The sequence below is a fragment of the Camelina sativa genome, chromosome 2, assembly GCF_030686135.1.
Source record: "Camelina sativa cultivar CO46 ecotype springtype chromosome 2, ASM3068613v1".
NCBI classification, from domain to species: Eukaryota; Viridiplantae; Streptophyta; class Magnoliopsida; order Brassicales; family Brassicaceae; genus Camelina; species Camelina sativa.
Window position 1 is genome coordinate 4,518,171 of NC_141881.1, and position 27,654 is coordinate 4,545,824.

Below are 27,654 nucleotides of genomic sequence, written 5' to 3' on the forward strand. Positions count from 1 at the left end.
TTTGGTTAGTTTTCCTTTATTTTCTTCTAACTTTTTTTCAAGAAAAATCAAAGATTTTGGGTTTTTTTGATTAAAGATAAACAAAAGATGATTAAGGATAAAGAAATATAATTAAGATCTAGAACAAGAAAATTAAACTGAATATATAAGAAATATATTGCTAAGAACAGAGGTTGGAAAATTAGGAAGGAAAATAGGAAAATGTTGGAGAAGAAAGTGAGGGAAATTAGATTTATTTATGCTATGTCATTTTAGATTGAATAAATAAAATATTGATAATCTATTTTTTTTTTTAGAATCTTGACATTAAATAATGGTATTTGATCATGGATTTGATTTTTTATTGTATGATTTGTTTAATGCTTTCAGCTAATTTCCATCGTAACTTTTTGTTTTTCCATGTCTGTCCATTTTTACTTTAATATTGAATAAATAAAATATTGTGAAAAGGAAATGTGTAATAGCGTGTTACTGTAATATACTAAACTCACAATGAAATTATTTATTAACTTCTTTTTTTAGGAATATATATATATATTCGTGTTTTTTTAGCTGGAATCCGATGGGAAAGAATTAATAAATAAAAATAATAATTAAATAAGAAAACAGTATAGTAGACAAAAATTAAAGTGGCTATACAAAATTCATTTATTAGAAAAAAAACAATTTGTGAATGACAATGGCCTGCGTGTATATTGGTTTCTCTTAAAATAATAATATACAATTTTTCTTGCCATGGGTTTTATTTTATTTTTAAATACTCAAAATTTTCCAATCCAAAAAATACTTTTCCTTAATTAATAATCGGGCTTTGGAGTAAAGGACAAGTAAAACTAGGCTGCTAAAATGATGAATAAATAAATTATACTAGAAATAACTTAAATTTATTTAACATCTAACAATTAAAGAAGGCCAAAGGCAAGAATGACAATTACATGGGGCCAGCAAAAACGTATCAAATCGCACAAATAGATATATATTTTTGTCATAGTTTTCCTCAAAAATATATAAAGTTAGTAATTAAAAGTTCCAACTTCTAATCTTCTCCCCCACTTACCCATTTGTTTCATTATTCCATGGAAAAAATTTGGAGCCCAATTCTTTCACTTGATCAATATTAACATGACAAACGTGATCGATGATGATAGGGTTAAACTCAAATGTATGAAGTTTTCAATCATCTAACGAGTCAAGAAATGTTAGTATATAGGTCAACTTTATCTAGGACGAACATGATTCTCCTAATACATGTTCACTTTTACTTTCATTGAGACCACAGGATCATTCTAATATAGTTTTGGTATTAATTTTATGCATGACAGCAAAAAAATAATGTCAAAATAAGTGGATGTTTAGATTAAACTAAAATAAAATATTTTGTTATGTTTAGTTCTGAATTCTGATGGTTAGTATTTACTATTTACTTACTCCTATTTTATATTGTTTCGTGTAATTGTGGGAATCCGAAGGTCTTTGTTAACTTTTACTTTAATTTTATATTTGCAAACTTTTTAAAATATTAAATATATTTATGTGTTGGCTTTACATTCATTTTTTTCCTTTTACATTTCCCAAAGTCTTCGTCACAATTATAGCTACCCAACTAATTTATGCCCAAAAATAATAAAAAATTTCTAATAACTAATACCATTATTTTATTGAAGTAAAATTGTATAGTTTGAGTTTTTGATTTGTAAAACAGAATAAAATCTTTTAAGGAGATAAACAACGACAGTGGAAAATTTTGAATTAAAAGATTCAGGTTGTCGAACGTTGTTACAGTCACTTAAAATATTAGTAGACATAAATTATTTATTCTGAAAAATATAGCAAATTTACAAATTTCTAAATTATAAACAACTTAGACCTATTTAACTCCTGTTTTAGCTATTCTTCACTTTCTCTAACTATTATGGAAATTTTTATTTTAAAAGTAAACATAATGCAAAAGGCATTTTCTTTTATTCTATTAAAGATTTGATGAAATTATAAATAATTAAATTACAGGAAATGGAAGCAATCATGAATCGTAAAATCATTTAAATACAATTTTATTTTGGGACCACGAAGCATCGAGTCATTGACCAATAGAAATGCACATCTAGTTCTCCAAAAAAAAATTAAAAAAAAAAAGAGAGAAGAAGATTAATTAAATAACCTGGAGTTTTAGATAAGAACGAACCATTTATTAATCGTCTAATGTTTTCTTTATATTTTTCAAACGTTTAAACTTAATCTTTCTGTAAAATTAAATATTATAGTGATGTGCTCGATGTGCATTTCCTCCACGACTTTATTTTATTTTATTCTCTTTTAATAGAGAGAGAGAGTAAAATATTGATTTCACATGGTTTTTTTATTTGGAAAATTTTACATTTATAATTGTGGTCGGCATTTCTGACCTAACTTGGTTACATTATACAGCTCACTGCAAAACATAAAATATTTATAATTTAAAAGCTATATATTTTAAAACAACAATAGTTATTTATCAAATTTTTATTATATATAGTATACACCACTTGATTTAAAACTTTGAACGAACCCAACAAGAAGTTTACATTATTAAGTAACTTTTTTTTAGTTACTTTTCATTTTTCCCTAACTTTTTCAAGGACTTTTTTTTTTTTGTTAAATCTACTCATATTTTTGTTTTTTCCTCTTTTGATGTTGTATTTGTTTTCATTTTTATCAAAGTATGTCAAAGAAATAAAACATTTTTCTATTTATTTTTTTAGTATTATGTAAACCCATTATTTTGTGCGTGTGAATGGTAGTCATACCAAGAAAAGGAAAATATAACGTAATTATAGTGTATTTATTAATATTAGGTGGTGGTGCTGATATTGCATGTTCATTTCTGGTGAAACTGGATTGGTTACAACTTACAACTTACAAGTAATCAATATTATAGCTTAATTTTTTTTATTAAAGAAACTTATCATGGCAAATTGACAATATGTATTTGCAATACCCCATCATGTGAACCTTTTATACAAAAATAATAAAATCATCGGCGTGCTTTTAAGAAAGATAAATAATTTGTTGTCACTTCCATATTCCAATTACAAGAGTTAAATATCCCTTGTAATATTTTATTACTTTTCACCTTTAATTTGTTTTTTTCTTAATTAATCATGTCATTCAAAACCTTCATAGGTAAGTACACCCTTGATTCATCTTAAAGCAATATTTTATACTATTATCACAAATCGTTGACGTTGATTTACATACAGATCACGCGACATTTGTTGAAAATCCTCTAAATTGCAAATCTTTTGATACATGAGCCCACTGTTATTATAGATAAGAGTCATCGAGAGCCCATCCAAATTAAGTCAATCTTACGATAAAAGAACCTCAAACTTCTCCACTAAACCAAAACATTTTAATTTGTATTATGTTTTTTTCGAAAACACCAACGTTTTACTAATGTGTTAAACATGAGTTTGCTTTGTCTATAATATAAGAAACTTGACACAATAATTTGGAATTTGTCGAGCGATAATTCTGAAACACTCGTCATAATTCAATCTTTCTTTCATCCGATTCTAGTCATTGAGTAAGACACTTAGACTGCGTCGATTAGGTCATGACTTACGATTGTTTCCATGCGCGGATAGTTGGAACACTCAAGGAGATGAACTAAGGTTAGCTGTTTGTATTGCCACCAACGGAGGTTATGATGGTCGAATATATATATATATATATATATATATATAATTAATACCAATGATTTAAATGTGAGTGAAGATGGTTTAAGTTATGACAAGGGCGATTATTTTAAGAGTACGTAATGTTGATGATGGCAATGCTTGTGAAGTCCTTATTATGCAATATGAGCTTTTACATATGTTATAGTCGACTCTGAAACATGAGATTTATTTAAGTTAAATTAAGTTATGCAGTTAAGAAAAAAACTTCCATTAAAACATAAACAAAGATCAATGGTGGAAACTACATACTAAAACATCTAATATAATTAACTAACCTTAGTTCATCTCTCTTTGAGTTATTCCAATTATTTACATGCACGTATCAAAATATATCCCACAAGTCATAACTCCAACTCCAAATATAACATAAATTAACGACAGCACACACAAATTTCATCATCACAAAGACTCGTTTGTAAAAGGGATTTCTTGGAACTTAAACGAAGCATTGCCCGCATTTTCGCGTTCAAATCTAAACACATCATCATCGGACAATGGCATCACTTGTCTGTCACCAACTTGTCGCGGTGGTATAACCTCACTAAGCCGCGGAAACTCGGTGGAATCGAGCATTTCGCTACTAAACAGCAAGTGAGTCCCAGCACTGCTACTCCTGGGAGGCGAGGAGAAATCTGCCGTGGCAGAGGTGTCCCAGAGAAAGACGTGGAGGCCTATGGGGACTTTTGCGTGACGGTGCAGTGACAGTTTCTGGCTGAGCGAAACCGTGTCGTAGCAGCGAATTGCTCCTGTGGATGAGACCATCCAAGGCAATACCTTCTGGTTACCCACACGGGAAACCACTAGACGACGTGATGCCTTGGCTGCTTCTCTGTACAATGAGCTTAGACCTGATCTTGCAGCTGGTGCATTATCGTCTTCGTGGTCCGTCACTGATGAAACGTAAATGAAACCCTGTCCAGGAAATGTTTCAATTCAAATATTAAAATGTAAATTTTTTTCCTAATTCATTTTTATTTGAAAAGCTCCTGCCAATCAAAATCATGTTACAAAATGTGTCTTAATTTACAAATCAATATATCTTTGGTTTGTAGGATATTTTTGTAGTTGATTATGATTTCATAAAAATTGATGTATTCAACTTAACTTTTTGTTTCATAAAGTTTAGTGTTTTGCTAAATTATATGTAAAACTCCACCTTCATAAAACGATAACTTTTCTAGGTGTAAACAAAATCTGATGTGTGTGAAAACATCTTAAAGTCATAACTCTATAAAGCGGAAGAACAAGATTTTGTTTGGTAGTTTTGTCTGAACGGGTAGTAAAAAGTCCCGAATATTACCAAAAAAATAAAATAAAAGCCATGATTTGAATTTTAGTCCCTAGTGATGCAACAAATTCAATAAAGATTTTTTTTTACCTCTTCAGTGCGGCTAATGGAGAAGCCAAGTTTGGTATCGTCATCTTTGAGTTTGATTTCGAGTGGGAACTCAACACCAAGAGGAGCAAACCAAAGCCTAACCGCTCTCACCACACCAATATCAACTCCATGATAATCCTCGAAACCATAGAGACTTGCGTTTGCAAGATTCGACAAATCCGCAAGTGACGTCGTATTAACCGTTGCCGACGCTGTTTCTCCTGATATCTTTTTTTTTTCCATATAAAACACAATGCAATCAACATTTTCATATCAATCTCTCTACATAGAAACAATGTTACAAAAAAAATACCAAAATCTCTAACCTTTGTGAGCAAAGATTCAGTCTGAATATTCATAAAGACAATAGGAACACCATTGGCTTGTGAACAACTTAACCAAGCATTAGCACGAGCAAGTGTGTCTTCCAAGTCATTATACCGAGAACCTGATCTACCATAAGCTATAGTTTCGGAAAAGATCGTTAAAACATTATTCAAACATAGAGATTTATAAAAATGAATGTGTGACTAACAAGTAAGACCAATGTCTATATATTACCAGAAGCTTTGGGAAGAAAAAGAATGGAGAGGAAATTGCTAGAACCAGAGATCGGTAAAGCTTCTTGCATTCGTCTTTCCCATGGATATGAAACATAACCATCTTGAAGCTTTGCTCTCACCAATGCTTCCACCATCCTTGATCCTCTTGACTCTGCACATTGTTTATCAAATTGGGGATGTAGCTCAGATGGTAGAGCGCTCGCTTAGCATGCGAGAGGTACGGGGATCGATACCCCGCATCTCCACATTTCTACTTTCAATTATTTTTATCAGAAAAGAAAACAAATCATTTAAAAGATTCTTCTTAATATAAAAAAATTAGAAAATAGTAAGATTCGTCTTGGTTAGTTCGTCTAAAGAACTTTTGTTTTTATAATTAATAATCAAATATTCTTTGTTGTTAAAGTTTGAGCGACGAAACAGTCTTATTAGTTTATAATTAATCCTTAAATAATAACATTCCACTTTCAATAATTTTTATAAAATAATGAAACAAATCATGTAAAAGAATTTAAATATTAAAAAATAAGAAATAGTAACATTCTTGGTTTAAATATTTTAAAAATAAATATTCTTTGTTGTTAAAGTTAAAAACGAAACAGTTTTATAACTAATCATCAAATTATAACTCCAAATAAATGAAATCGTTTTAATGTTTTGCAAGACACACAAACATGCTCCTTCTATGTCAAAAACACATTTTATTAGTATGAAAACTTAAGCTTAATACAAAAAGAAAAAAAATCGTACGTATTAGTAAAAACAGCAATAATTAGATTCACCAACTGAGAAACACGACATGAGTTAAAAGGAAAAGGTCAACACGTAAGCCACGAAAAGTCAACCAAAGTACAAAGAACAAAACAAAGAGAAGATATTTTAACAAAACCGAGTTAAACTCACCTTGCAAACCGAGACAATCCGACTCAGTCCGATCCGAAAACCCAACGGTATAATTCGGGTCATCAATGGATCTAAGCATGTACTGTTTCTTCCCGGCGGAGTCATTAGGAACAATACAAGCAGAGAGATCGGAGAACTCATCGGAGCCACGACGAACTCTCACAACAATGGAAGTTTCTTTATTCCTAAAAGAGTTGTGTAGAACCTTTTGAAGCCAAGCTTTGCCCCCTTTGAACGGAGCTTTGAATATAGCCGAACCGGGTCCTGAACCGATCCGGATCTCTTCCACTATGTCTCCGGTTTGAAGCATATCGCCGCTCCATTCTTCGCTTTTGGAGCTTCCTTTTAGACAGTCTATGGAGAGGACCACGGTGTTTCCGGGTCGGGTCGTGGATTCGGGTTGGTGGCTACGATCCATAGAGAGAGGAGCTAAAGAGAGAGTTTGGTGAAAATTCTGATTTCTAAAATGTGGAAATGATTCTGTAACACGGAATCTTCGAGAGAGAGAGAGAGAGAGTAGATGTATATAAAAGTCGTACTTGGCTATGATTTTGTTCGTGCTACGATATTAGGATAATTTTAAATCTTAAACAACGCCACTTGTCATGGAGCTAAAAGCTTTTCGAATTTTGATTTGGTTTTAAATAATTCATTGTTGTATAAGGCTTCTTACTAGTAATAAATATTTGTATAAGATAACGAGACCATAATCTAAAAAAAAAGAACCAAATTTCCTAAACCATCATTTAAGGAAATGGGGAGCTCCTCGGCAGTTCGAGGTTTTAGGGAAATGCGTCATGAAATATTTTCCAAATTTTTTGTTCTTCCTGAAAACTAAACACTTTAGATAACACGTTTTGGGATTAATGAGTGATTGGGTTATGATCAAGTTCATATAGTGGATCCGGTTGGTTTAAGTTGTGGACTAGCATTGTTTTGGAAAGACATTTATACTGTGGAAGTGCTAAGTTCTGACTCAAGGATAATTGATACGCGTATTACTAAAGGTGGTCTAATCTTCTACATCACCTTTGTGTATGGTGATCCTGTCAGACATCTAAGACCGGAGGTTTGGGAGCGGTTTACAAGAATTGAGATCCAAAAAAATGAAGCTTGGCTTCTTACTGGTGATTTCAATGAAATCATGGATAATTCGGAGAAGCTGGGAGGACCAAGAAGACTAGAGAGCTCTTTCTTTCCCTTTCGGACAATGGCGAGAAGCTGTAGAGTGAAAGAGGTTCCTAGTTTTTGAAATCGTCTTTTTTGGGATGGCAAACGAGAGAATGTATGGGTACAATGTCGTTTGGATAAAAGCTTCGCCAATAGTGCTTGGTTTGATTTGTTCCCAAGAGTTAATACTGAATATTTGGAGTTCATGGGGTCAGATCATAGACCAATTATTACTCGGTTAGTTGGTGATCACACAAGGTTCATAGGGCGTTTTGTATTTGATAAAAGATGGGTTCAAAAACAAGAGACAACCGCTATTATTAAGCAGCATTGGAAGAGAGTACAGGCTGGATCTGGAGGATCAGTCACATATAGTTTAGTGCGTTGCAGACGAGCCTTGTCTAGGTGGAAGAAAGCAAATCCCTCGAATTCCATGACATTAATACATAAGTTACGGAGAGAGTTGGAGGAGGAATCAACGAAACAATTTCCTAACTTTCAGAGATTACAGCAAATCAAATGGGATCTGGCTGCAGCTTACCGTGATGAGGAACTATATTGGAAGCAAAAGAGCAGGGAAGCTTGGTCACATGCAGATGACAAAAATACTGCCTTTTTCCATGGTTGTCTTAAATTTAAAAAATTGAAGAACAGGCTGCATTCGTTGATCGATAAGAATGGGAATGAGCACTTTGAGGAGGGGTCAAAAGGTAATATAGCGGCTGAGTATTTTTCTGAGCTTTTTAAGTCATCTGATTCGGATAGCTTCGAAGAGTTGCTTGAGGGTATGGAGACAAGGGTTACAGATGAGATGAATCAAAGACTGACGGCTCCAGTTTCTGCGAACGAAGTTAAGCAAGCTGCTTTCAATATTAAAGAAGATAGTGCTCCAGGGGCGGATGGTTGGACTGGGGTTTTCTTTCGGAGGTATTGGGATATAGTTGGGCAAGACATTATTGATGTAGTGCAAGGGTTCTTTGAAACAGGGAGTTTTCCTCAGGATTGGAATCACACTAATATTTGCCTCATCCCTAAGAAGACTAATGCCAGTCAGATGACTGATATGAGACAAATCAGCCTTTCTTCTGTCTTGTACAAGATTATTTCAAAGGTTTTGTGTTCTCGTCTGAAGCAGTGTTTGCCAAAGCTGGTTTCTGAAACTCAGGGAGCCTTTGTGGCTGGTCGGCTAATATCACATAATATCCTTATCGCCCATGAAATTGTCCATGCTCTTAGAACCAATGCCAAATTTGTTGAGGAATACATAGCAATCAAAACATATATGTCCAAAGCTTACGATCGTGTGGAGTGGAATTTTTAGAATGCCTCTTTGTTAAGATGGGTTTTCATAGTAAGTGGATACAGTGGGTGATGTTTTGTGTTAGGACTGTGACATACTTGATGTTAATCAATGGTAGTGCTTTTAGGTTTGTCAAACCGGACCGGGAGATTAGACAAGGTGATCCGCTATGGCCTTTCTTATTCATACTATGTGTTGAGGCTCTGGTTCATATAATAGAAAGAAAGAGACTACAACAGAGGATAATATGATTCAGCTTTAATGAGTCATGTCCGACTGTACAACATTTGTTGTTTGCCGATGACAGTTTGTTCATTTGCAGAGCTACAAAGGAGGAATGTGATGAAATTCTTGAATGCCTGAACTTGTATGCAGAGCATTAGGCTAGAGAATAATTTTTGCCAAATCCGCAGTTACATTTAGGAGAAAGGTTGCTGAATCCGTTAAGCTAATGGTAAAGCAAACACTTGGCATTGCTGAGGGGGGAGGAGCGGGATCCTATTTAAGGTTACCAGAGTGTTTCAGTGGTTCAAAACAAGCTTTGCTTGCCTTTATTGGAGATAAGTTGCAGCACAGGCTTCAAGGATGGTATGCCAAATCTTTGTCTCTAGGTGGCAAGTACATATTGCTGAAATCAATAGCCATGGCCTTGCCTGTTTATGCGATGTCGTGATTTTGTCTAAGCAAAAATCTTTGCAGAAAGATTACCAGTGCTATGCGTGATTTTAGTGGAACAATTGTCAAGGTCAGAAGAAGATTGCATGGGTGGCCTGGAGTAAGATGTGTAAATCCAAAAATGAAGGTGGTCTGGGGTTTAAAGATTTGAGAGATTTTAATCAAGCTCTGCTAGCTAAGCAGGCATGACGCCTTCTTAACTCCCCGGAGTCTCTGGTGGCCAGGTTTTACAAAAGTAGATACTTCAGAAAGAATTCATTTCTGGAGTGTGGAAAGGGAACAAGACCTTCCTATGCGTGGAGGAGCATTATGCATGGAAGAGAGCTGTTGAAGAAGGGTTTGATGAATTTGATTGGTAATGGGGCTGATACGTATGTCTGGAATGACAAATGGCTTTTTGAGACGCATCCCAGAGCTCCATATCGTTTACAGTCAGTCTTTGAAGTAAACTTGAAGGTCGCAGAGCTCAGGGATCCAACGAGTGGGAATTGGGATAATGACAAGGTCAATTGTCTTTTTCCTCCCTTAGATGCTAAGCAGATTTTGGCGATGAAGATTGCGGAGAATAGGACAGATCGTTATTTCTAGCCTTATACAAAGTCAGGCTCTTATTCGGTGAAGACTGGGTATTGGCTGTGTCGAGCATTATCGTCTCTCTATGAGTCGCGATTAGAGGTGGATAAAAGGAATGATAGTTTAAAAGCTAAGGTATGGGGTTTGAAAATTGTTCCAAAGATCAAAATTTTTTTATGGCGTATGTTGTCGGGTGCTTTAGCTGTTTCGGATCGCTTAGCTTCAAGAGGGTTACATGTTGATATTGGATGTTCTGTTTGTGGTTATGCGCTTGAAACTATATGCCATACCATGTTTAATTGCCCGGTGGCAAGACAGGTTTTTGCTCTAGCTAACATCCTTGTGCCGGCCAATGGTTTCTCGGGCACTGAAGTGGAAGCAAACTGGGAACATTTGTTGGGCTTGATAGAGAGGAATGAATTTCCTGAGGAATCTAGATTGGCTATTCCCTGGTTATTGTGGGGTTTTTGGAAGTATAAAAACAATTTCGTCTTTCAGGGCAAGCGTGGTGATTTAAGAGAATTGGTCTTAAAAGCGTTAATTGAATATGCCCAGTGGAAAGATGCTTAGAATAAAATTTCTAGTATGGAGTCTGGGTTGCATATGCAGACATCAAAGCTTGAGGAGAAGTGGCGTAAACCGGTAGAAGGTGTGGTCAAGTGTAATATAGCATGCTCATGGATTAATAAGTCTTCGATGTCTGGTGGTAGTTGGATCGCGCGTGATTCTCAAGAACATGTGCTCTTTCATGCACGCGAGGCATTTGTTCAAGATGAGTCTTCTATATTTGCTGCACTCAGATGTTTCAGATGGTCGTTGGATGCTCTCTTAATCCTTCCTATTACAAAAATTGAAGTAGTCATTGATGATGCTTCAGTGGTAGCGGCCATCAACGAGCCTCAAGATTGGCCACGTTAATGTTATATTTTACGGGACATCCATAGTATCTTGAGTGAATTTCATTACTGGGAGTGTCATCATGTGGCAGCTTCGGCAAACAAGGTAGCTTCGGCTATAGCAAAAAGTGTTATAAAGGATGATAGGTTTCAGTCTTATTTAGCATTTGGAGGGTCATCTTGGCTTCATGATCAAATGCGGGCAGAAGAATAATGCTTTGTTTCATTTTGTTTTTAGTGTTGTTTTTTTTTCTTTGAACTGGTGTGTTTCAGACTCTTTGGTTTTATGAGATGACAAAAAAAAAAACTACCATTTAAAATGAAACAAAGTGGGGAAGCAAAAAACTATTGTTGATAATATTATTTAGAATTGAAATTTATTCAAAAAACTATGTAATTCAGAGTTACATAAACTATAATGTATAATATATATTTAATAATTTTTGGTTAACTTATTTCATTAATTCATTCGATGTTGATGATTTGATTAATAAGGTCAATTTTGAAACAGCGACTTACTTTTCACTAATGCTAAAGTAATTTTCTTTTCTATCTACTTATTTTAAAACAAAATACATATGTTTTCACTAATTTAATTTATAAGATAGTTGTTTTTTAAAATTATTGACCTTTGTTTTGTTCATCGATGTATAATTCTTTTTTTTTCTATCGATTTCATGGGAATTTAGTTTATGATAATGATTCATGGAAATTTACTATATGATAAAACTTTTCAAATAGCATTGGTCCAGTGATAAAGTGATAAAGGGAGAAAAGTCCCGCCACTTGGGTTCGAGTAGTATTGGCCACGAGAGTTCGAAATTTAATATGGATTCTTATGCCCCAGGAGATTAGTGTTTGGATCTAGAAAACATTTAGGATCACTCCTGAATTATCAAAAAAAAAAAAACTTTTCATATCAATGATAATTTATCAGCTTCTTAGATATGCCGACTCTACTAGTATAAAATATTAAAATATATACTTATCATTGTTTATTAGCCCCTTCTTTAGTAGACACATATAAAGAAAATCACCCAAACCAAAAAAAAAAATGAATGTTAATTTTCCATTTTTATCAAAAGTAATTATTATGTAAACAGTATCTATCTAACTATGGTTAATGTAACTGTTAAAAAAAAAAACTATAGTTAATGTAACTCAAAATCATAACAAACTGATTCATACAAACTGTAAGCCCATTGAAGCGAAGTCCATAGTCAACCTTATATATTTGCAGCATTGGTATATCATCATCTCTATCAATCAGGGATTTCGATACCCTAGTCGATATCGAGATCCAACCAATTTTGCTTTTATGTCTCAGGTAAAATTCTCGCTCTTATCTCATTATCTTAGTGATAACTCTCTAATTTACATGTTTTAAACACCCTTTTTATCCATATTCTGCATTATATATATATACTAACCTTAACATTTTTAGGTCATTAACTATAGGAATTTATATTTAGGCCATTTAGGGTGCTTCATTCTTGCATTTTTGCATTTTGGATGAAAACTATTGCTTTAGAGCCTTAAATAGGAAAAATAAGGTGAAACCCGAGCATGTACCTGAAGGAGCTATTGTGCAAGAAGATCAGTCCGGACCTCAACCCGATCAAAGAGGATTTAAGAGCAGGAAGAACAACCTGAAGACCTGCCCGAGGAACAACCCGACCTTATCCTTGTGCACCGGATCGAGCAGACCCTCGGGCAGGACTGAGCAGCTAGGTTAAAAGGGTTTCCATATATAACCCCCAAGCATGCCGCAGACACTCAGAACAGAGAGCGAGAGCTTCTGAGATAGATTTTGAGGGACTCAAAAACTTTTTCCACTTTGTTAGTATTCGATTTTGCTTTCTTTTTCTACTCTTTCTAGTTTTCGATTCTGTACTCTACTACTTTTATTTTATTTTCAATACAATGCATTTTACTTTCATTTGCGTTTTTATGCTTTCTTCAGTGTGATCTGAGTAGTGAAACAAAGTTTCTAGGGATGGGATAGAAAATATGTATTCTTGATCGGTTAGGATGTCTAAGCTTGAATGTTTACTTTATATAAATTCCTTTCTAGATTGGTGTTTTTAATGCTATTTTTAGACCGAGAGATTGAGACTAGATCTAGAGTGTTTTACCATCCAGAGATGTTGTTGAAATGCTTGATACAATCAATGCTAGAGATTTACTCACTTAGCCTAAGAGATTAGATGTGTAAGGAGTTTATTGACAATAATGAACTGGTTTGTAATGCCTGCTTGGTCATGTTTCTCCAACGAGAGTTGGGTAGGGGAGTAACCAAGGTTGATTGTTTCTATCACGAGAGTGTTTTAACAAGATTTAAGGGATTCATTGTCTAGGGAATATTTGCTTGAGGCATGTAGGACGTCCCAAATTAGTCAGGAACACTTATGAGTAAATTACCCCATCCTTAGGAGCTTTCGTATCTTGATTGTTTAACTTTTTTCTGTAACTCGACCCCTTACTCGAACTGGTACTCGACCACCAGCTTCGTGTATACCTTCGAGCTGTTCATCCTTGACTACTTGATCCGATCACCCCACCCGATCCTGTACTCGAATGATTGCATCGAGTACTTAGGTCGTGTGGTTCTTGCTTTATTGTTCTTTTTTATTTCTTCTAGGTTGTTAGATAAAATCTCTATAATTGTTTGGCTTGACTTGCTCTGTTCTAATCATATCTTATTTGCTAGCATAACAACCATTTGGATTGATAACCCTTTGTACTACAACTGCATAGGGAATTGATACCCTGGGTGAAAATCCTGTTATCACCTAGAAACTTCATCGATTCCCTACAAGTTATATATTTGTACATATAAGCAAAGTTCTCTATCTCGGTGTCAGTTCATATTTGATTCTCGTTCTAGATTGAAGACCTCGTTTTGAATTTAATTGTTTTTTTTTGTATAGTCTTTTGAAAGATGGAGGCAGATTTGGCCCCAGTATCGGTCTATTGGGACATAAAGAGGTTTCCTGTTCCTGATGGCTATGATTTTCGTCGGGTGGTTTCGTGTATTAAACGGAATTTGAGGAAATTAGGCTATTTTGAACCTATCACCATCATTGCCATTGGGGTACTATCAAAGGTCCCTCGTGGTATCCTAGAAGCGGTCTTTTCCGCTGGAGTCTCTCTTTTTCACGGCCCTTACGGTTAGGATATTCTTCTTCTCATTCTTAGAGTAACTTGATGATTGATAAGTAGAGAGAGACTCTTTATAGTTTTGTAACCTGGTTACTCCAAATCTGAAATAGGTCACAAAGCCATGTTTCAAGGTATCTTTCTCCGTTAGTTGGAGAATCTACCTAATTTGATGGTTATATCCCGTCCAGTACCAAAGGTGTCTTATCTTCTCAGCCTTCTAAATAAGAGATACAACACCATCTTCCCCTTCCCATTTGATTCTCTCGCCACTTCCCATTTGATTCTCTCGCCTCCACTAACCTACTCTGGGAAAACTTTTTTTTGTCAGGTGTGTCCTTGTCCTCATCTCTCTCTCTCGGTCTTGTTGAATGTTTCTGAACTAGCTGCTCTTTTTTTTGTCCGCAGGGACACTTGAGGAGGATAAGTGCAATGAAACGGGTAAACCTGCCTTCTGGGTTTGCTCTGTGTGCAAGCAAAAAACTAGCACATGTTTTGATAATTTCATCATGCATCTCTCTAGTCTAGAACATGAACAGAGGGTAATTAAGAGCATCCTAAGCCCAAGTTTTGTCATTGTCTAACTGTTTTTTTTTACTCAAACAAGCTCTTAATTAATTAGTTTCTTGCTCTTTTTCACCCCAGTGGGTACGTGGAGGAGGCTCCCCTTGATTCCTAGCTATCTGAAGAATTATTCTAGGTTTGAGTCCAAAGATGAGGACTCTTCCAAAGCCCGAGTTGACCCTACCTTGGTGAGTGAAGAAGCAACCAAAGGCCTGTTTTGATATCTATCTGAAAACGTTGAGATTTCTAATCTATCGAGTTCTGTTTTTTTCTTGATGAAAACTAAATCATTGTAGGTTTATTAGCGACTAAAACACCAACCGCTATGTTGGACTTAGAGATGCCATAGTGCCAACTTTATGATAGTTGTGGACAGGGCCGGTGTAAAAATCGCAAAAATTGTTATAGTCTTTGTTCAATTTTTGAAAAATAGGCTTCAAATACATGTAAATTTAGTATAGTCCCAGTGCAAATGCACTTGTTGCACATGCCTATCACCGGCACATGCCTATCAGGCTTATCTTTATTTTAAGAAGTTGAGTATCTTGAAAACCTAATCTATACTATATTTGTTGTGGAACCCAGTTTGTGGTCTGAAATTAAGGCCTTGAATGGATGATGTTTTTTAAAAGGTTTTTGGTTTATCCATTTATTAACCATTCAAGATTTTATGAAAAATGGTTTCCCTAAAAAAAAGAAATCCAGATTCTTGAAGATTTTACTAATTTCTTAACAAAATCCAAAATCCACTTCAATGAGTTTTTGAGATTTCTTCTACGAAACATTTTTTTTCTAATTTTTCATTTGTTTCTAAATTTATTTTGCAAAATCAAAATACTAAAATATATAATCTAAAAACTACATAAAATCTCTCAAACATTCATGGCCTAAGATTAGTTTATGAGACTTTTATTTGTGTGTTTTAAAGAAGTTTGATCACTCACTATTTTAGAATCGATCTGTTGAATGTGAGAATGAGTCTTTAAATGTGTGTCATTAGGGATGTTAAAAGAGGTTTTTAAGCCCTGTTCAGCCCTAGCCATGTTTACATTCAGCCCTTTAAAATCCTGAATATGAAAAAAACCTTGTAAAATTAATATTAAAGGGCTGAAACCCTCCTCAGCCCTGGCCCTGTAACTTTCTTTCATGTTATTTCAAAACTCAAATCCAATAGTTCTAAAAGTACAAAAACTCATCAATATCCAAAACTCATGCTCTATAAAACAGTTCTAAAAATTCAAAACTCAAATCTACTTCAAATCAAAAGAAATCACAATCTGTTTATCATTGCTATTTAAAAACTCAGTTTTGAACTCCTGGCCAAACACCTATTAAAACCTTGACGATATTCTCCGGGAAAAACACAATGTCGTCGTCTCCCATCACAATCCACCTCACGTTTTTCTCAGACTCTATTCTGTTCAAAAGCCTAAACTCAGTTTTAAAATGTGAGAAACAAAACAGACCAGGTTAAACACAACCACCTTATGAAGAACAACAAACAAAGAGATAATTTTATTAAATCACCAACCTCATCATGTGTTAGACTCTCAGACTCCTGCTATTTTTTGAATCATTATTATCTTCATCAAGAAAATAATCTTCAATGTCTCCTAAAATATTATCATATAAGTTAGTCAAACAATTTAAAACAAATTAGCAAGTGCAAACAATTGAAATTTTTACCTTCAAACTCTGCAAATCCATGCAACCAATTTCTAGTGAAAACTAATGCTTGAACATCTTTGGGAAGAAGTCGGTTTCTGTAAGGATTCAGGACTCTACCTCCAACACTGAAAGATGACTCTGATGCTACAGTGGTGATTGGAATGCTGAGAATATAAGATGCTATGGTAGCTAAATCACCATATCGATGCTGATTATCTTTCCAAAAACTTAACACTTCCATGAATGTACAAGTCTTCATCTCTAGTCTAGGTTCATCCAAATAGATTTCCAAATTTGATTTGCGGTTTCCTAAACTAGACTTGAGGCCACTTTCAAGATCAAATAGATCCTATGATATGAAATACGAACAAATTAGTTACAATGATGTGTAAAAATGATAATGAACTTATAATCTTAGACATAGAAAGATACTTACATCATTCAAATCATCCTCAAGTGGTGATTCAGAGAGAAGCTCATCTGGAGTAGGTGTTGTTGAAGACTTTTAAAGACTTGCAGATTTGGTATTATATTATTCATAAAGCAGAACCAGATTCTTCCTAACAATTTCAACTTTTTCCTTGGAAGTGCTTGAATCGACCTTGTCATAAGTTGACTCAAGTATTTGCAACTTCAATCTCGGATCCAAAGCTGCTCCCGTAGCAAGAATGATACTGTATTGATTCCAGTACTTTGCAAACTTCTTTCGTATCAACTGAGCCATTGTTCTCACATAAAAATCATCACAAATAGAATATTTTTTCAGCAACAACTCAATTTTCCACACTTGAATAAAATAAACATTGGCTGTTGGATACTTCACTCCTGAAAAATATGTGGCGATGGTATGAAATGGTTTTAACATGTCATATATTTTTTCGCCTTGATCCCATTCTTCCTCTGATGGTAATGAACTATAATCTCTCTCATAAAAATTCAAAATACCAAACACTTTTCTGAATTTTAAAGCTCTAGCCAACATCTCATATGTTGAGTTCCAACGAGTTGGAAAATCCAAAGATAACCCAGCTCCACCTTTGATTCCTAAGCTCTCAACGCATGTTGCAAATGATTCTTTCCTCAACTCATATCCTTTTACAAATTTGACACTATTTCGAATATTCTCCAAAAGACTACTGGCTACATCCAACCCTGCTTTCACTATCAAATTCAGAACATGCGATGAGTATCTCACATGCAAAAACTTTCCATCACACAACCGTCCATTACCAAGACGATGCTTAATAATCTTCAGCATACTATTATTGGCTTTAGCATTATCTAGAGTGATAGAAATAACCTTCTTTTCTAAACCCCACATCATTAAGCTATCATAAATTTTCTTAGCAATTTCTTCACCATTGTGTGGAGGTTTAAAATCACAAAAAGCCAAAATCTTATTGATTAACCTCCAACTATCATCAATGTAATGTGCAGTAACACAAATATAACCCATGACTGTACTACAAGCAGACCAAAAATCTGCTGTTGAAGACACTCTGCCTTGGTATTTCGAGAAAAACTCTATCAATTTTGCTTTTTCTATCTCGTATCTCTTATACACATCAGCTCCAGCAGTTTGTCTACATATAAGTTGACAGTCCGGATTGAGAAATGTATCCCTAGCTCTAACCTTCTCATATTCAACATATCTAAAAGGCAAATCATGATATATGATGATCTCAGAAGTCATCTCTCTATCTATTTTGTGATCATACTGAGGCCTATCAATAGATGGAGGTCTATTAGGACAAAGACCTAGATGAAGATTCAATGTTGATGTTCCTAATGACTTAGTATATATTACTAACTTAATACCACAATGGTGACATCTAGCTCTTTCTCTTCCATCTTCCTCTATTCCTACAGAAGTAAACTCTAGCCACCATTTAGCTCTTAGACGTTTTGGACGTACCGGTTGAATGCGTGGAGTCCTTCTCCGAGTTCGTCGAGCTGGCCGTGGCCTAGGTGTTTGTGTTGGTTGAGTCATGCTTTGTGCTTGACTATGTCCCTGAGTCATACTTGCTTGACCTTCTTCATTCATCTCCATCTCTATGTAATCATTTTCAGCATTTAGAATTGCAATTCTTTCTAATGACTGCAAATCCATACTGCATCAAATTGACAATTATCAATTAGAGCTTAATACAATCAAATTTTGTAAACATAATCACAACCCGTAAATACTAAATACAATCAAATTTTGTAAACATAATCAAATTTTCAATTAGAGCTCAAAATCTAAGATCACAAAATTTAAACTGATAAAAGGGAAAAAGAAATTAGAACCTTACTTGAAGCCAATTAGATCTTGAAGAGATTGTGAAACATGAACTTGTGTGTTAGTGAATCAAGGAATCGTCTTTGTGGCTAAAGAAGAGATAAAAATACAGGGTCACGGGTCTATAATTTTAATACGATCTGAGCCAACCCTGTAACTTATAACAACCCAACGTGTCATCATCCTTTTTAATTTTAGCGGCCTTTAAAGGCGTGTTTGTGTTTTGGGTTCAGAAGTCGGTCTTATATTGTGCAGGGAGTAACCATGATTTTAACATATTAGAATTAGAGATACATTAGAACGTGCCATTTATATATTTAACTAAATTAAGACTCGACTATATGCTGGTTTGTAAATTGTAATTAATTTTTTTGAACCTATGTCAAAGAAACAAAAAATATAATAGAATATAATATTAGATGATATGTGGAAAAAAAAAGACTATAATAGTATTTTGAATTTTCTCATATATTTTCATATGTTTAGGTTTATTTATTCCTATGTGAATGAGACTATATGAGATGTGATAAAGAAAGTATAATATTGAATCGATCGCACATAAATTTAGTAATAATTATTCTAGCTTAAAATATTTTTGATATACATGTTAATTCATTTCTTTTTTTGTTTGAAATTTTGAAGATTTTACAGTAATTAGTATTAAATTTAATCAAAGCAAACTTAAATGTAAGCATAAAGAGTTACCATTTGATCTGGCCAAAAAAAAAAGAGAGTTACCATTTGAAATCTAAAAAATATGCTTTTAACCATAATAAGTACCATAAAAAGTTACAGTAATTATCTTGACCATGTTACACGAGTCAAAAATGCAGCGACGGATAAGCTCTCACGTTATGCTAATTCTATGTTTCATTTGTATCAACTGTTTTGATGAACCGCTTTATAGGCTGTTATAATGTTTGTAAAACCTTTTATTTCTTGTAACCTCTAACGTTTTTTCTGGTTTGTTGGTGCGGGATTTAGTACCTCCGAAATACCGAACTAAACCAGAAAAATAATTCAATTATTTAACTGGGAATTCGGTTAAGAATCTAATTAGGTTACTTTAGGCCTGTTCGGCCCAGCCTTGAGGAAGAAGAGCCGGCTTTCACTTCGTCCGGCGGCCGATTCGAAGAATGAAGCAACTTTCCTTATCTTAGTTCATCCGATAAGGAAAGTTAATATATTATGTAATCTATGAACATGTATAAATAAGGGGAAACTTCTCCATTGTAAATCATCCAATATTGAATACAATAATTCAGTTCTCTATTTGTTCTTAGAAATAAACCCTAGTTCAAAAGACCTAAACCCCTTTTCTCAATTCCTAAGCTTAGATCGACTTTTCAGAGAAATAACTTTCTTGAATTTGTTTCCCACCCTAAACAAATTCATTGTGGAAACCTAGTTTCTACAATTAGCGCCGTCTGTGGGGACGCAAATCGTCTCTAGCTAAAAGTTATTTCTCTAAGAGAAGCGCATCCAAGCAGTTCTCTCGAAAACCTACGATGATGTCTCCAATCACCAACGAAGTCACCGGAGCAAATCGCACCGCCTCCAGCATGTCTGATGTCACAGGCATCGTGTCTGCCCAAGACAACACTGCAACACAAAGCGGTGCACCAGCCAACCAGGCCACCGCCATGTACGTTCGTTGCCCCATCAACGCGTCGACAGATCTGACTGATACCTCCCTCCAACTCCCGGTTGAAATCGGATCCGAAGAAGAGCCCAACCAAGAGGCAGGGAAAACTCAAGAGCAGCTAGTCAACCTCGACGCGGAGCGCACGGACGAACAACCCTTGAACGGGGGAAACGACGCACACCGTGGAACAGCAACGTGGGGTACACACCGCGAATCTCCTTGATCATGCTACCACCGCAATCCAAAACCCGCAGGTCGTCTCCATGGAAGACTTCAAGATCTTGTTTGGCACCATGACGAAGGAGATCTACCAGATGATTTCCGATACCAACTGCAGGGTCGATGCTGTCGCAACCCACATGACCCCATCGCAAGTTTCTGCAGGACAATCACCCACACTCGGGATAGGCGGTCTCACTCGTCGTCTCGATTTTTCGGACGTACAATACGAGCGGAGGAATCCTCCCCTTCAGGCGACATCGAGCATCCGACCAACGTACCCGAACTCACGGATACATGGAAGTTCGGTTATCCTGATCGCCCCTTCAACGAACACGGGACCCTGCCTAGAAATCGAGGAAATCCAGTCGCAGATTCAAGGCATGAGTTCGCTCCTCCATCGAGCTATCAGTACGGCCCCAGAAATCGACAAGATCGTCGAGGTCACTCGGCGAACTCCTTTCACTCAACGAATCCTGCAAGCCACCATACCGAACATCAAGCTGAGGCTTCCAACCAACCTCGGAGACAAGGATCCAGTTCACTTCATGACATCTTTCATGGCGACCGTGGCGAAGGCACGGTTTACTGACGAACAAAGAGACATCGGCTACTGTCAGCTCTTCGTCGATAGTCTCTCCGGACCCGCTCTGACTTGGTTCACTAGGCTCAAATCTAACTCGGTCGATAACTTCGACCAGTTGTCCACGGCTTTCCTCAAGCATTATCGGATCTTCATCGAAAGAGGCGTGATAAGTTCGGACCTCTGGGAGATGGTTCAGGAACCCGGCGAGCCTATCGGCAGTTTCCTGGCCAGATTCAAGGAGAAACTGGCAAACGTCTCCGTGCCAGAGGACGCCGCAATAGCTGCCTTCAGAAAAGGCTTGATTCCCGGCTCCCCGTTACGGAAGGACCTCAATATCCGAGAACCCAAGGACCTCGACGACGCACTGCATCGAGCCTCCAGATTCGCACTCGTCGAAGACGAGGACGCCCAAATAGCCGCAAAAACGGTCAAACCACCGTCACATCTCCCAAAGGCTAAAACTCGTGACGATCACCACGAGCCCCAGAAGCATCACGATCCTCAAGATCGAAAGAAGGGTGTCGTTCACGCGGTCTCCGAAGTGGACGGCAAAACAAGCAGCCATCCAATCCAAAAGAGCTGTACTGCGATTTCCACATGATCGCCGGCCATTCCACACACGAGTGCGTCCATCTGAAGAATTACCTGTACGGAAAGTATCTCTCGGGCGAAGTCGAAGCCGTCTTTCAGCCAAAAAGCATCCGTGGAGGTAGAGGTTGCCGAGGGGGGATGGCGAGGTGGATGATCTAACGGTGGCCGCGACACAGGAGGTGGTGGATGAGGTTACATGAACAACGGTCCAGCCAACGGTGCTCAACAGCCAGCCAAACAAGTGCTGGCAAATCATCAAGAAGAGATACCCCAGGTAGACAAACTACCAGGCCCACCCAAGCGGCAGAGAGGGCAAAATCCTGAGCGGTCCAATTCGCCTCCCCGAGGTTGAGTCACTATGGTACTCGGCCCACCAGAGGACTGCGCCGACTCCGTCCGCGCATTAAAGAAAAGGGCGCGCCAAGTTTGCAGTCTACAGGCAGCCCCAAATGAACCTCCGCTCTGCACGGACCCCATATCATTCACACCAGAAGATGCCAAAGGGATCCAACACCCCCAATCAGATCCCTTGGTCATCGAAGTCGCCATGGGCGACTTTGACGTCGAAAGAGTCCTGGTCGATACGGGAAGTACCGTCAATATACTATTTTGGCAAACGCTAGAAAAAATGGGCGTCACACCAGAGCAGGTGAAACCCAAGACTCGCACATTGACGAGCTATGATGGGATCGCCAAAATGTCGATGGGCGATGTAAAACTACAAGTGTGAGCTGGCGGAGTGACCCGGAAGACCAAGTTCGTGGTCATCGACGCGCCTTCGATCTATAACGCCATCCTAGGAGCACCATGGATATACGCAATGCAAGCCATACCATCGACCAATCACCTCTGTCTCAAGTTCTCGACCACCACAAGAATCTGCACGCTTTACGGCGATCAGAGGATAGCCCGATCCTGCTCCGTTATTGAAAAGAAGCAGAGAAAAACCGAGGACGCATAGCAATTACAGAGCAGGGACCATCTTACCGGTCCCCACAAGCCGGAGCGAGATCACCTCAAGTCTCCGGAATGTCAAATCATCCAGGCGAACATCGACCCTTCCGACCCCTTACGAACTGTTGGCATCAGGGCCGAACTCGAGGACCATATAAAGACAAAGCTGATCACTTTTCTACAATCTTGATCTTCTACATTCGCCTGGTCAACAAAGGATATGGTCGGGATAAGTCCCGATGTCATCTGCCATAAGCTCAACATCGACCCCACGTTCAAGCAGATCAGGCAGAAACGCAGGCGTTTGGGTCCGGATCGGACCAAAGCAGTCCAAGATGAAGTCGAGCGACTACTCAAAGCTGATCAAATAATGGAGGGTCCAGTACCCCAATTGGTTGGCCAATCCAGTCATGGTCAAAAAGAAGAATGGCAAGTGGAGAGTTTGCGTGGATTTCACCGATCTCAACAAAGCATGCCCTAAGGACAGCTTCCTCTACCGCATATAGATCGTCTTGTCGAAGCCACAGCGGGAAATAAACTGCTTTCATTCATAGATGCCTTCGCGGGTTACAACCAGATCGCCATGAGTTCGGCTGACCGCAAAAAAACAGCGTTCATCATGGATAGGGGAACCTACTGCTACAAGGTAATGCCGTTTGGATTGAAGAATGCCGGAGCAACCTACCAACGGCTAGTGAACATGATGTTCGCTGATCTACTCGGACAAACTATGGAGGTCTACATTGACGACATGCTAGTCAAGTCCTTGATTGCAGAGCAACACATTCAGCATCTGATATCCTCGATCAGTTCCAGATGAAGCTGAATCCAACGAAGTACACATTCGGGGTCACTTCAGGCGAATTCTTGGGGTACATCGTCACCGAACGGGGAATAGAGGCAAATCCTAAGCAGATCGAAGCCATATTAGGACTTCCATTGCCGACCAACAAGCGAGAGGTACAACACCTGATAGGCCGAATCGCAGCTCTAAATCGCTTCATCGCCCGATCAACGGATAAAATCCTTCCCTTCTACCAACTGCTCCGCGGAAACAAGGATTTTCATTGGGACAAAGAATGCGAGATCACTTTTCGGCAACTGAAGGAGTATCTGACCTGCCACCTAGTGCTAGTCAAACCAGAACACGGTGAAACATTGTACCTCTATGTCTCAGTCTCCAGTTCGGCCGTTAGCGGTGTATTAGTTTGAGATGACCACGGAGACCAGAAACCTATCTACTACACGAGTAAAGCACTTAACGACGCGGAATCACGATACCCCATGCTGGAAAAGCTGGCCTGCGCTGTGATCGTCGTGGCACGGAAACTTTGACCCTATTTTTAGTCGCATTCCATCGTCGTGTTTACCGACCAACCACTTCGAACTATCCTCCATAGTCCCCTCCAATCCGGACGCATGGCAAAATGGACAGTCAAACTAAGCGAATACGACCTCGAATACCGTTCTCGCCCACGCCTAAAGTCGCACGTCTTGGCTGACTTCATTACCGAATTATCTCCTGAGCTCGGTAACCCCACCCCTATGAAGGAACACTGGACAATGTTTGTCGACGGTTCATTGACGAATCAAGGATCCGGAGTGGGACTCATTCTCCGGTCTCCCACTGGTGAAATTCTCGAGCAAGCGTTAAAGCTCAACTTGAAAGCATCAAACAACGAAACGGAATACAAGGCCGTCCTTGCGGGACTTCGGTTAGCGTGAGGACTCGGAGTGACACACTTGCAAGTCTTCTGTGACTCCCAATTAGTAGTCAACCAATTCAGCGGAGAATTTGACGCCAAAAACAAGCGAATGGAGCATATCAGCAGTTAGTCCAAACATTATCCGGGGAATGCACATCTTTTTCTCTGACGAAGATCCCACGGAACGAAAACGCGTCGGCCGACGCCCTCGCAACTTTGGCGAACTGCTCCGACCCTGATTTGCGGCGTACCATCCCGATCGAATACATCGTCGCTACTAGCATCGACCCAGACAGCCAGATAGCTGTGTTCAACGACGACTCGGTTCCAATGGAAGTCGACGAGCCAATATAGGATCTGACGGACATTACAAAGCCACCGGACGATTAGCAAATTGAGATCAAACTTTACTTTTCCGAAGGCATCGTCCCGCCGGACCGATGGGCAGCTTGGCGTTTGAAGGCCTGAAGTGCCAGATACATCCTCTTGGATGGAAAACTGTTTCGCCGAAGTGCGTCCGGAGTGTTCCTTACCTGCGTTACTCGGGAGGAAGCTGAACGAATCATGATGGAGGTACATGAAGGCGAGGGTGGCAACCACTCTGGCGGACTTGCACTCGTTCTCAAGATCAAAAAGGATGGACACTATTGGCCTACCATGATTGCCGACTATGAAGCCTTCGCGGCAAAGTGCGAAGCTTGTCAGCGCCATGGACCAATGCGGCACGTCCCGCCCGAACTGCTGAATACCGTGACAGCTCCGTATCCTTTCATGCGCTGGGATATGGACGCTATAGGACCTCTGCCAGCATCGAAATCAAGAAAGTTCATCCTAGTGCTGACCGATTACTTCACCAAATGTGTAGAAGCGGAGTCTTTTACGAGGATTCAGTCCTTGGATGTGACCAATTTCATATGGAAGAACATCATATGTCGTCATGGACTCCCGTACGAGATCGTCACCGATAACGGCACGCAGTTCACTTCGCTCATCGCCATACGTTTTCTGAGCATGTGGCAAATCCGTCTCAGCATTTCGACCCCTCGATACCCTCAAGGGAATGGCCAAGCTGAGGCTACGAATAAGTCGATCGTCGATGGACTCAAGAAACGACTCGGTCGAAGGAAGGGAGCATGGGCGGACCACCTCGACGGTGTATTGTGGTCCTATCGCACAACCCCGCGGCGCAACACGGGACAATCCCCTTTCTCCCTAGCATACGAAATCAAAGCACTCGTCCCAACAGAAGCAGGTGTCCCGACACTTCGCCGTACCATGATAGTCGACAATCCCGAACTCAATAACGAGATGCTGACCGATCATAATGATTTTACCGAAGAACTGCGCGATCAAGCTCTAGTCCGGATACAACACTACCAAGACGCAGCGGCTCGATACTACAACAAGATTGTTCGTCAGCGGCACTTCAACGAAGGCGACTTAGTTCTACGAGAAGTTTTTGAGAACACCAAAGAATTTAACGCCGGTAAACTCGGCGCTCAGAGGGAGGGTCCGTACCTCGTATCCAGGACAGTTCGCTCGGGCGTCTACGAGCTCGTAACCATGGCCGGAGATCGGATCAAGAACTCGTGGAACGCAGCCCACTTGAAACGTTATTACTACTAAGTCGTTTTCACGACTTATCTAGGAGTTTTTGGGAATCCAAACTCCACTCATCTTTCTCTTGTAATACAAACTACGGTTGGCTTGATCCCCGTTTCGGGGTACGTAGGCAATTCCTTGTCTTTTTAAGATTAAGCGAATGCAGCTAAAGTATTAATTCAATAAAGTTTTTTCCGGCTGAAAAACTTGTTTCATTATTCCGAGTACGTTTAGATCGGCAGTACGCCAACATGTGAAATTCCGCAAGGGTCTTGTTTGACAAACTTCGATTATAAAAATTCGCGAACATTGTTTGGATTAATTTCCATTACACTTAAAAAAACAAAAAAAAAAAGACAATGCTAATAATAAAAAATGCCTAAGCGGCAGGCCTCTTGTCGGGAACCCCATCTAAAAGTTTTGCCACCAACCCTCTAGCGTTTTGGACGGTCCTGCAATCGCAGAATAGGAGCTGGGCCAGATATGTCAGTCTTCAATGGTTCTTCCACTGTGAGTTCGTTCACCACAGTTCGCCAGATCTCCCGTTCCCATTGTAAGGCCTCCAGCCTTTCGATTGGCATCCCGGAGCCTCTGGACATCATGTCCTCTATTAAGGCACATGGGCCCTCAAGAAGATGGCGTTCGCGGAAGGCTTCACCCGACGACTCTAGGATGTTGACGTATCGGATTAACCTATTCAAGCAAGCTCGATAGGCCCAGACATCCGTCACGAACGGGAAGGCGGTTTCCCCCAGGGGTTTGCAATCACCTTCCGGAAGATCAGGTACATCCATCCGATCAACAAGTTCTTTGCACGCCTTGTGCTCGTCAAGAAAACGGACCATTCGCCAGTGCGCAAAGGAGTAACCTTCAACGATAAGGTCTTCCAGGACTTGAATGGTTCCCTCTAACCGGTAAAAACGATGGAGCTGGTCAAGCTTCAGCCGAAGCGCCCGAATATACGCGCCCATCCTCTTTCGGCGAGCTCGGTACTCTCGGAGTTTGAGCTGAAGGGGAGACACCCCGGGATTGATAGTATTTGAGTTCGGAGCGACCTCACGAGATCGGGACGTCTCTCCTATCTCCCGTGAGATCGGAGCTATCCTTTCCCTGGCCTGTCTCAGCCATGCGGATCGAGTCGTTGCTGGCATCTTTCTATTTCTTAAACTTGTGGAAGTTAGAATGATTTGTTCTCCCAGCCTCAACCCTATTTATATAGGGTCATGGGAGATAACCGCCGCTAAGTCCACCAATCAGACTGCAGCGAAATTTCCGCTGTGTCCCGAGAATAACTATAAAAGACCGTGTAACACACAAGTAAGCAGGCCTTCTGTTCGGACTCGTCAAGCAAGTTTGTAGTCCTCTTCCTTTTTGCCTTGAGAATAGCGTTCTCGGATTCCAGAGTCCTAATAGACTAGTTTTCACCAAGGGTATCAATTCCCTATGCAGTTGTAGTACAAAGGGTTATCAATCCGAATGGTTGTGTATTGCTAGCAGATAGGATG

The 27,654-nt window shown here is 38.7% G+C and overlaps 4 protein-coding genes and 1 non-coding gene across 5 annotated transcripts; 4 read left to right on the forward strand and 1 right to left on the reverse strand.

Moving 5' to 3' along the window:
• Window positions 1-3,908: 3,908 nt before the first annotated feature.
• Window positions 3,909-7,214, reverse strand: LOC147948252 (uncharacterized). The gene is made up of 5 exons (XM_087480494.1): window positions 6,561-7,214; window positions 5,656-5,808; window positions 5,421-5,557; window positions 5,095-5,322; window positions 3,909-4,628 (listed from the first exon to the last, which is right to left on the reverse strand). Exons 1-5 carry the CDS (start codon window positions 6,976-6,978, stop codon window positions 4,116-4,118), a joined length of 1,449 nt encoding a protein of 482 aa, XP_087336620.1. The 5' UTR covers window positions 6,979-7,214; the 3' UTR covers window positions 3,909-4,115.
• On the forward strand, window positions 5,830-5,902 carry TRNAA-AGC (transfer RNA alanine (anticodon AGC)). The gene has a single exon. It is a non-coding gene; the product is annotated as a tRNA-Ala (tRNA).
• A 3,247-nt stretch (window positions 7,215-10,461) lies between the features above and the next one.
• On the forward strand, window positions 10,462-10,848 carry LOC147948253 (uncharacterized). The gene has a single exon (XM_087465950.1). It carries the CDS (start codon window positions 10,462-10,464, stop codon window positions 10,846-10,848), a length of 387 nt encoding a protein of 128 aa, XP_087322076.1.
• Window positions 10,849-10,863: 15 nt separating this feature from the next.
• Window positions 10,864-11,388, forward strand: LOC147948254 (uncharacterized). The gene is made up of 2 exons (XM_087465956.1): window positions 10,864-11,191; window positions 11,267-11,388. Exons 1-2 carry the CDS (start codon window positions 10,864-10,866, stop codon window positions 11,386-11,388), a joined length of 450 nt encoding a protein of 149 aa, XP_087322082.1.
• A 9,396-nt stretch (window positions 11,389-20,784) lies between these two features.
• Window positions 20,785-21,897, forward strand: LOC147948255 (uncharacterized). The gene has a single exon (XM_087465962.1). The coding sequence runs from the start codon at window positions 20,785-20,787 to the stop codon at window positions 21,895-21,897; it is 1,113 nt and encodes a 370-aa protein (XP_087322088.1).
• The last annotated feature ends 5,757 nt before the right edge of the window (window positions 21,898-27,654 follow it).

Coding starts and splice junctions, on each gene's coding strand:
- LOC147948253 (XM_087465950.1), top strand. CDS start 10,462: ATGTTGTCGGGTGCTTTAGCTGTTTCGGATCGCTTAGCTTCAAGAGGG.
- LOC147948255 (XM_087465962.1), top strand. CDS start 20,785: ATGACGAAGGAGATCTACCAGATGATTTCCGATACCAACTGCAGGGTC.
- LOC147948254 (XM_087465956.1), top strand. CDS start 10,864: ATGGAGTCTGGGTTGCATATGCAGACATCAAAGCTTGAGGAGAAGTGG. Junction 11,192..11,266: donor CGAGCCTCAAGATTGGCCAC/GTTAATGTTATA, acceptor ATCATGTGGCAG/CTTCGGCAAACAAGGTAGCT.
- LOC147948252 (XM_087480494.1), bottom strand. CDS start 6,978: ATGGATCGTAGCCACCAACCCGAATCCACGACCCGACCCGGAAACACC. Junction 5,323..5,420: donor CTGAATCTTTGCTCACAAAG/GTTAGAGATTTT, acceptor GAAAAAAAAAAG/ATATCAGGAGAAACAGCGTC. Junction 4,629..5,094: donor CCATTAGCCGCACTGAAGAG/GTAAAAAAAAAT, acceptor TTTCCTGGACAG/GGTTTCATTTACGTTTCATC.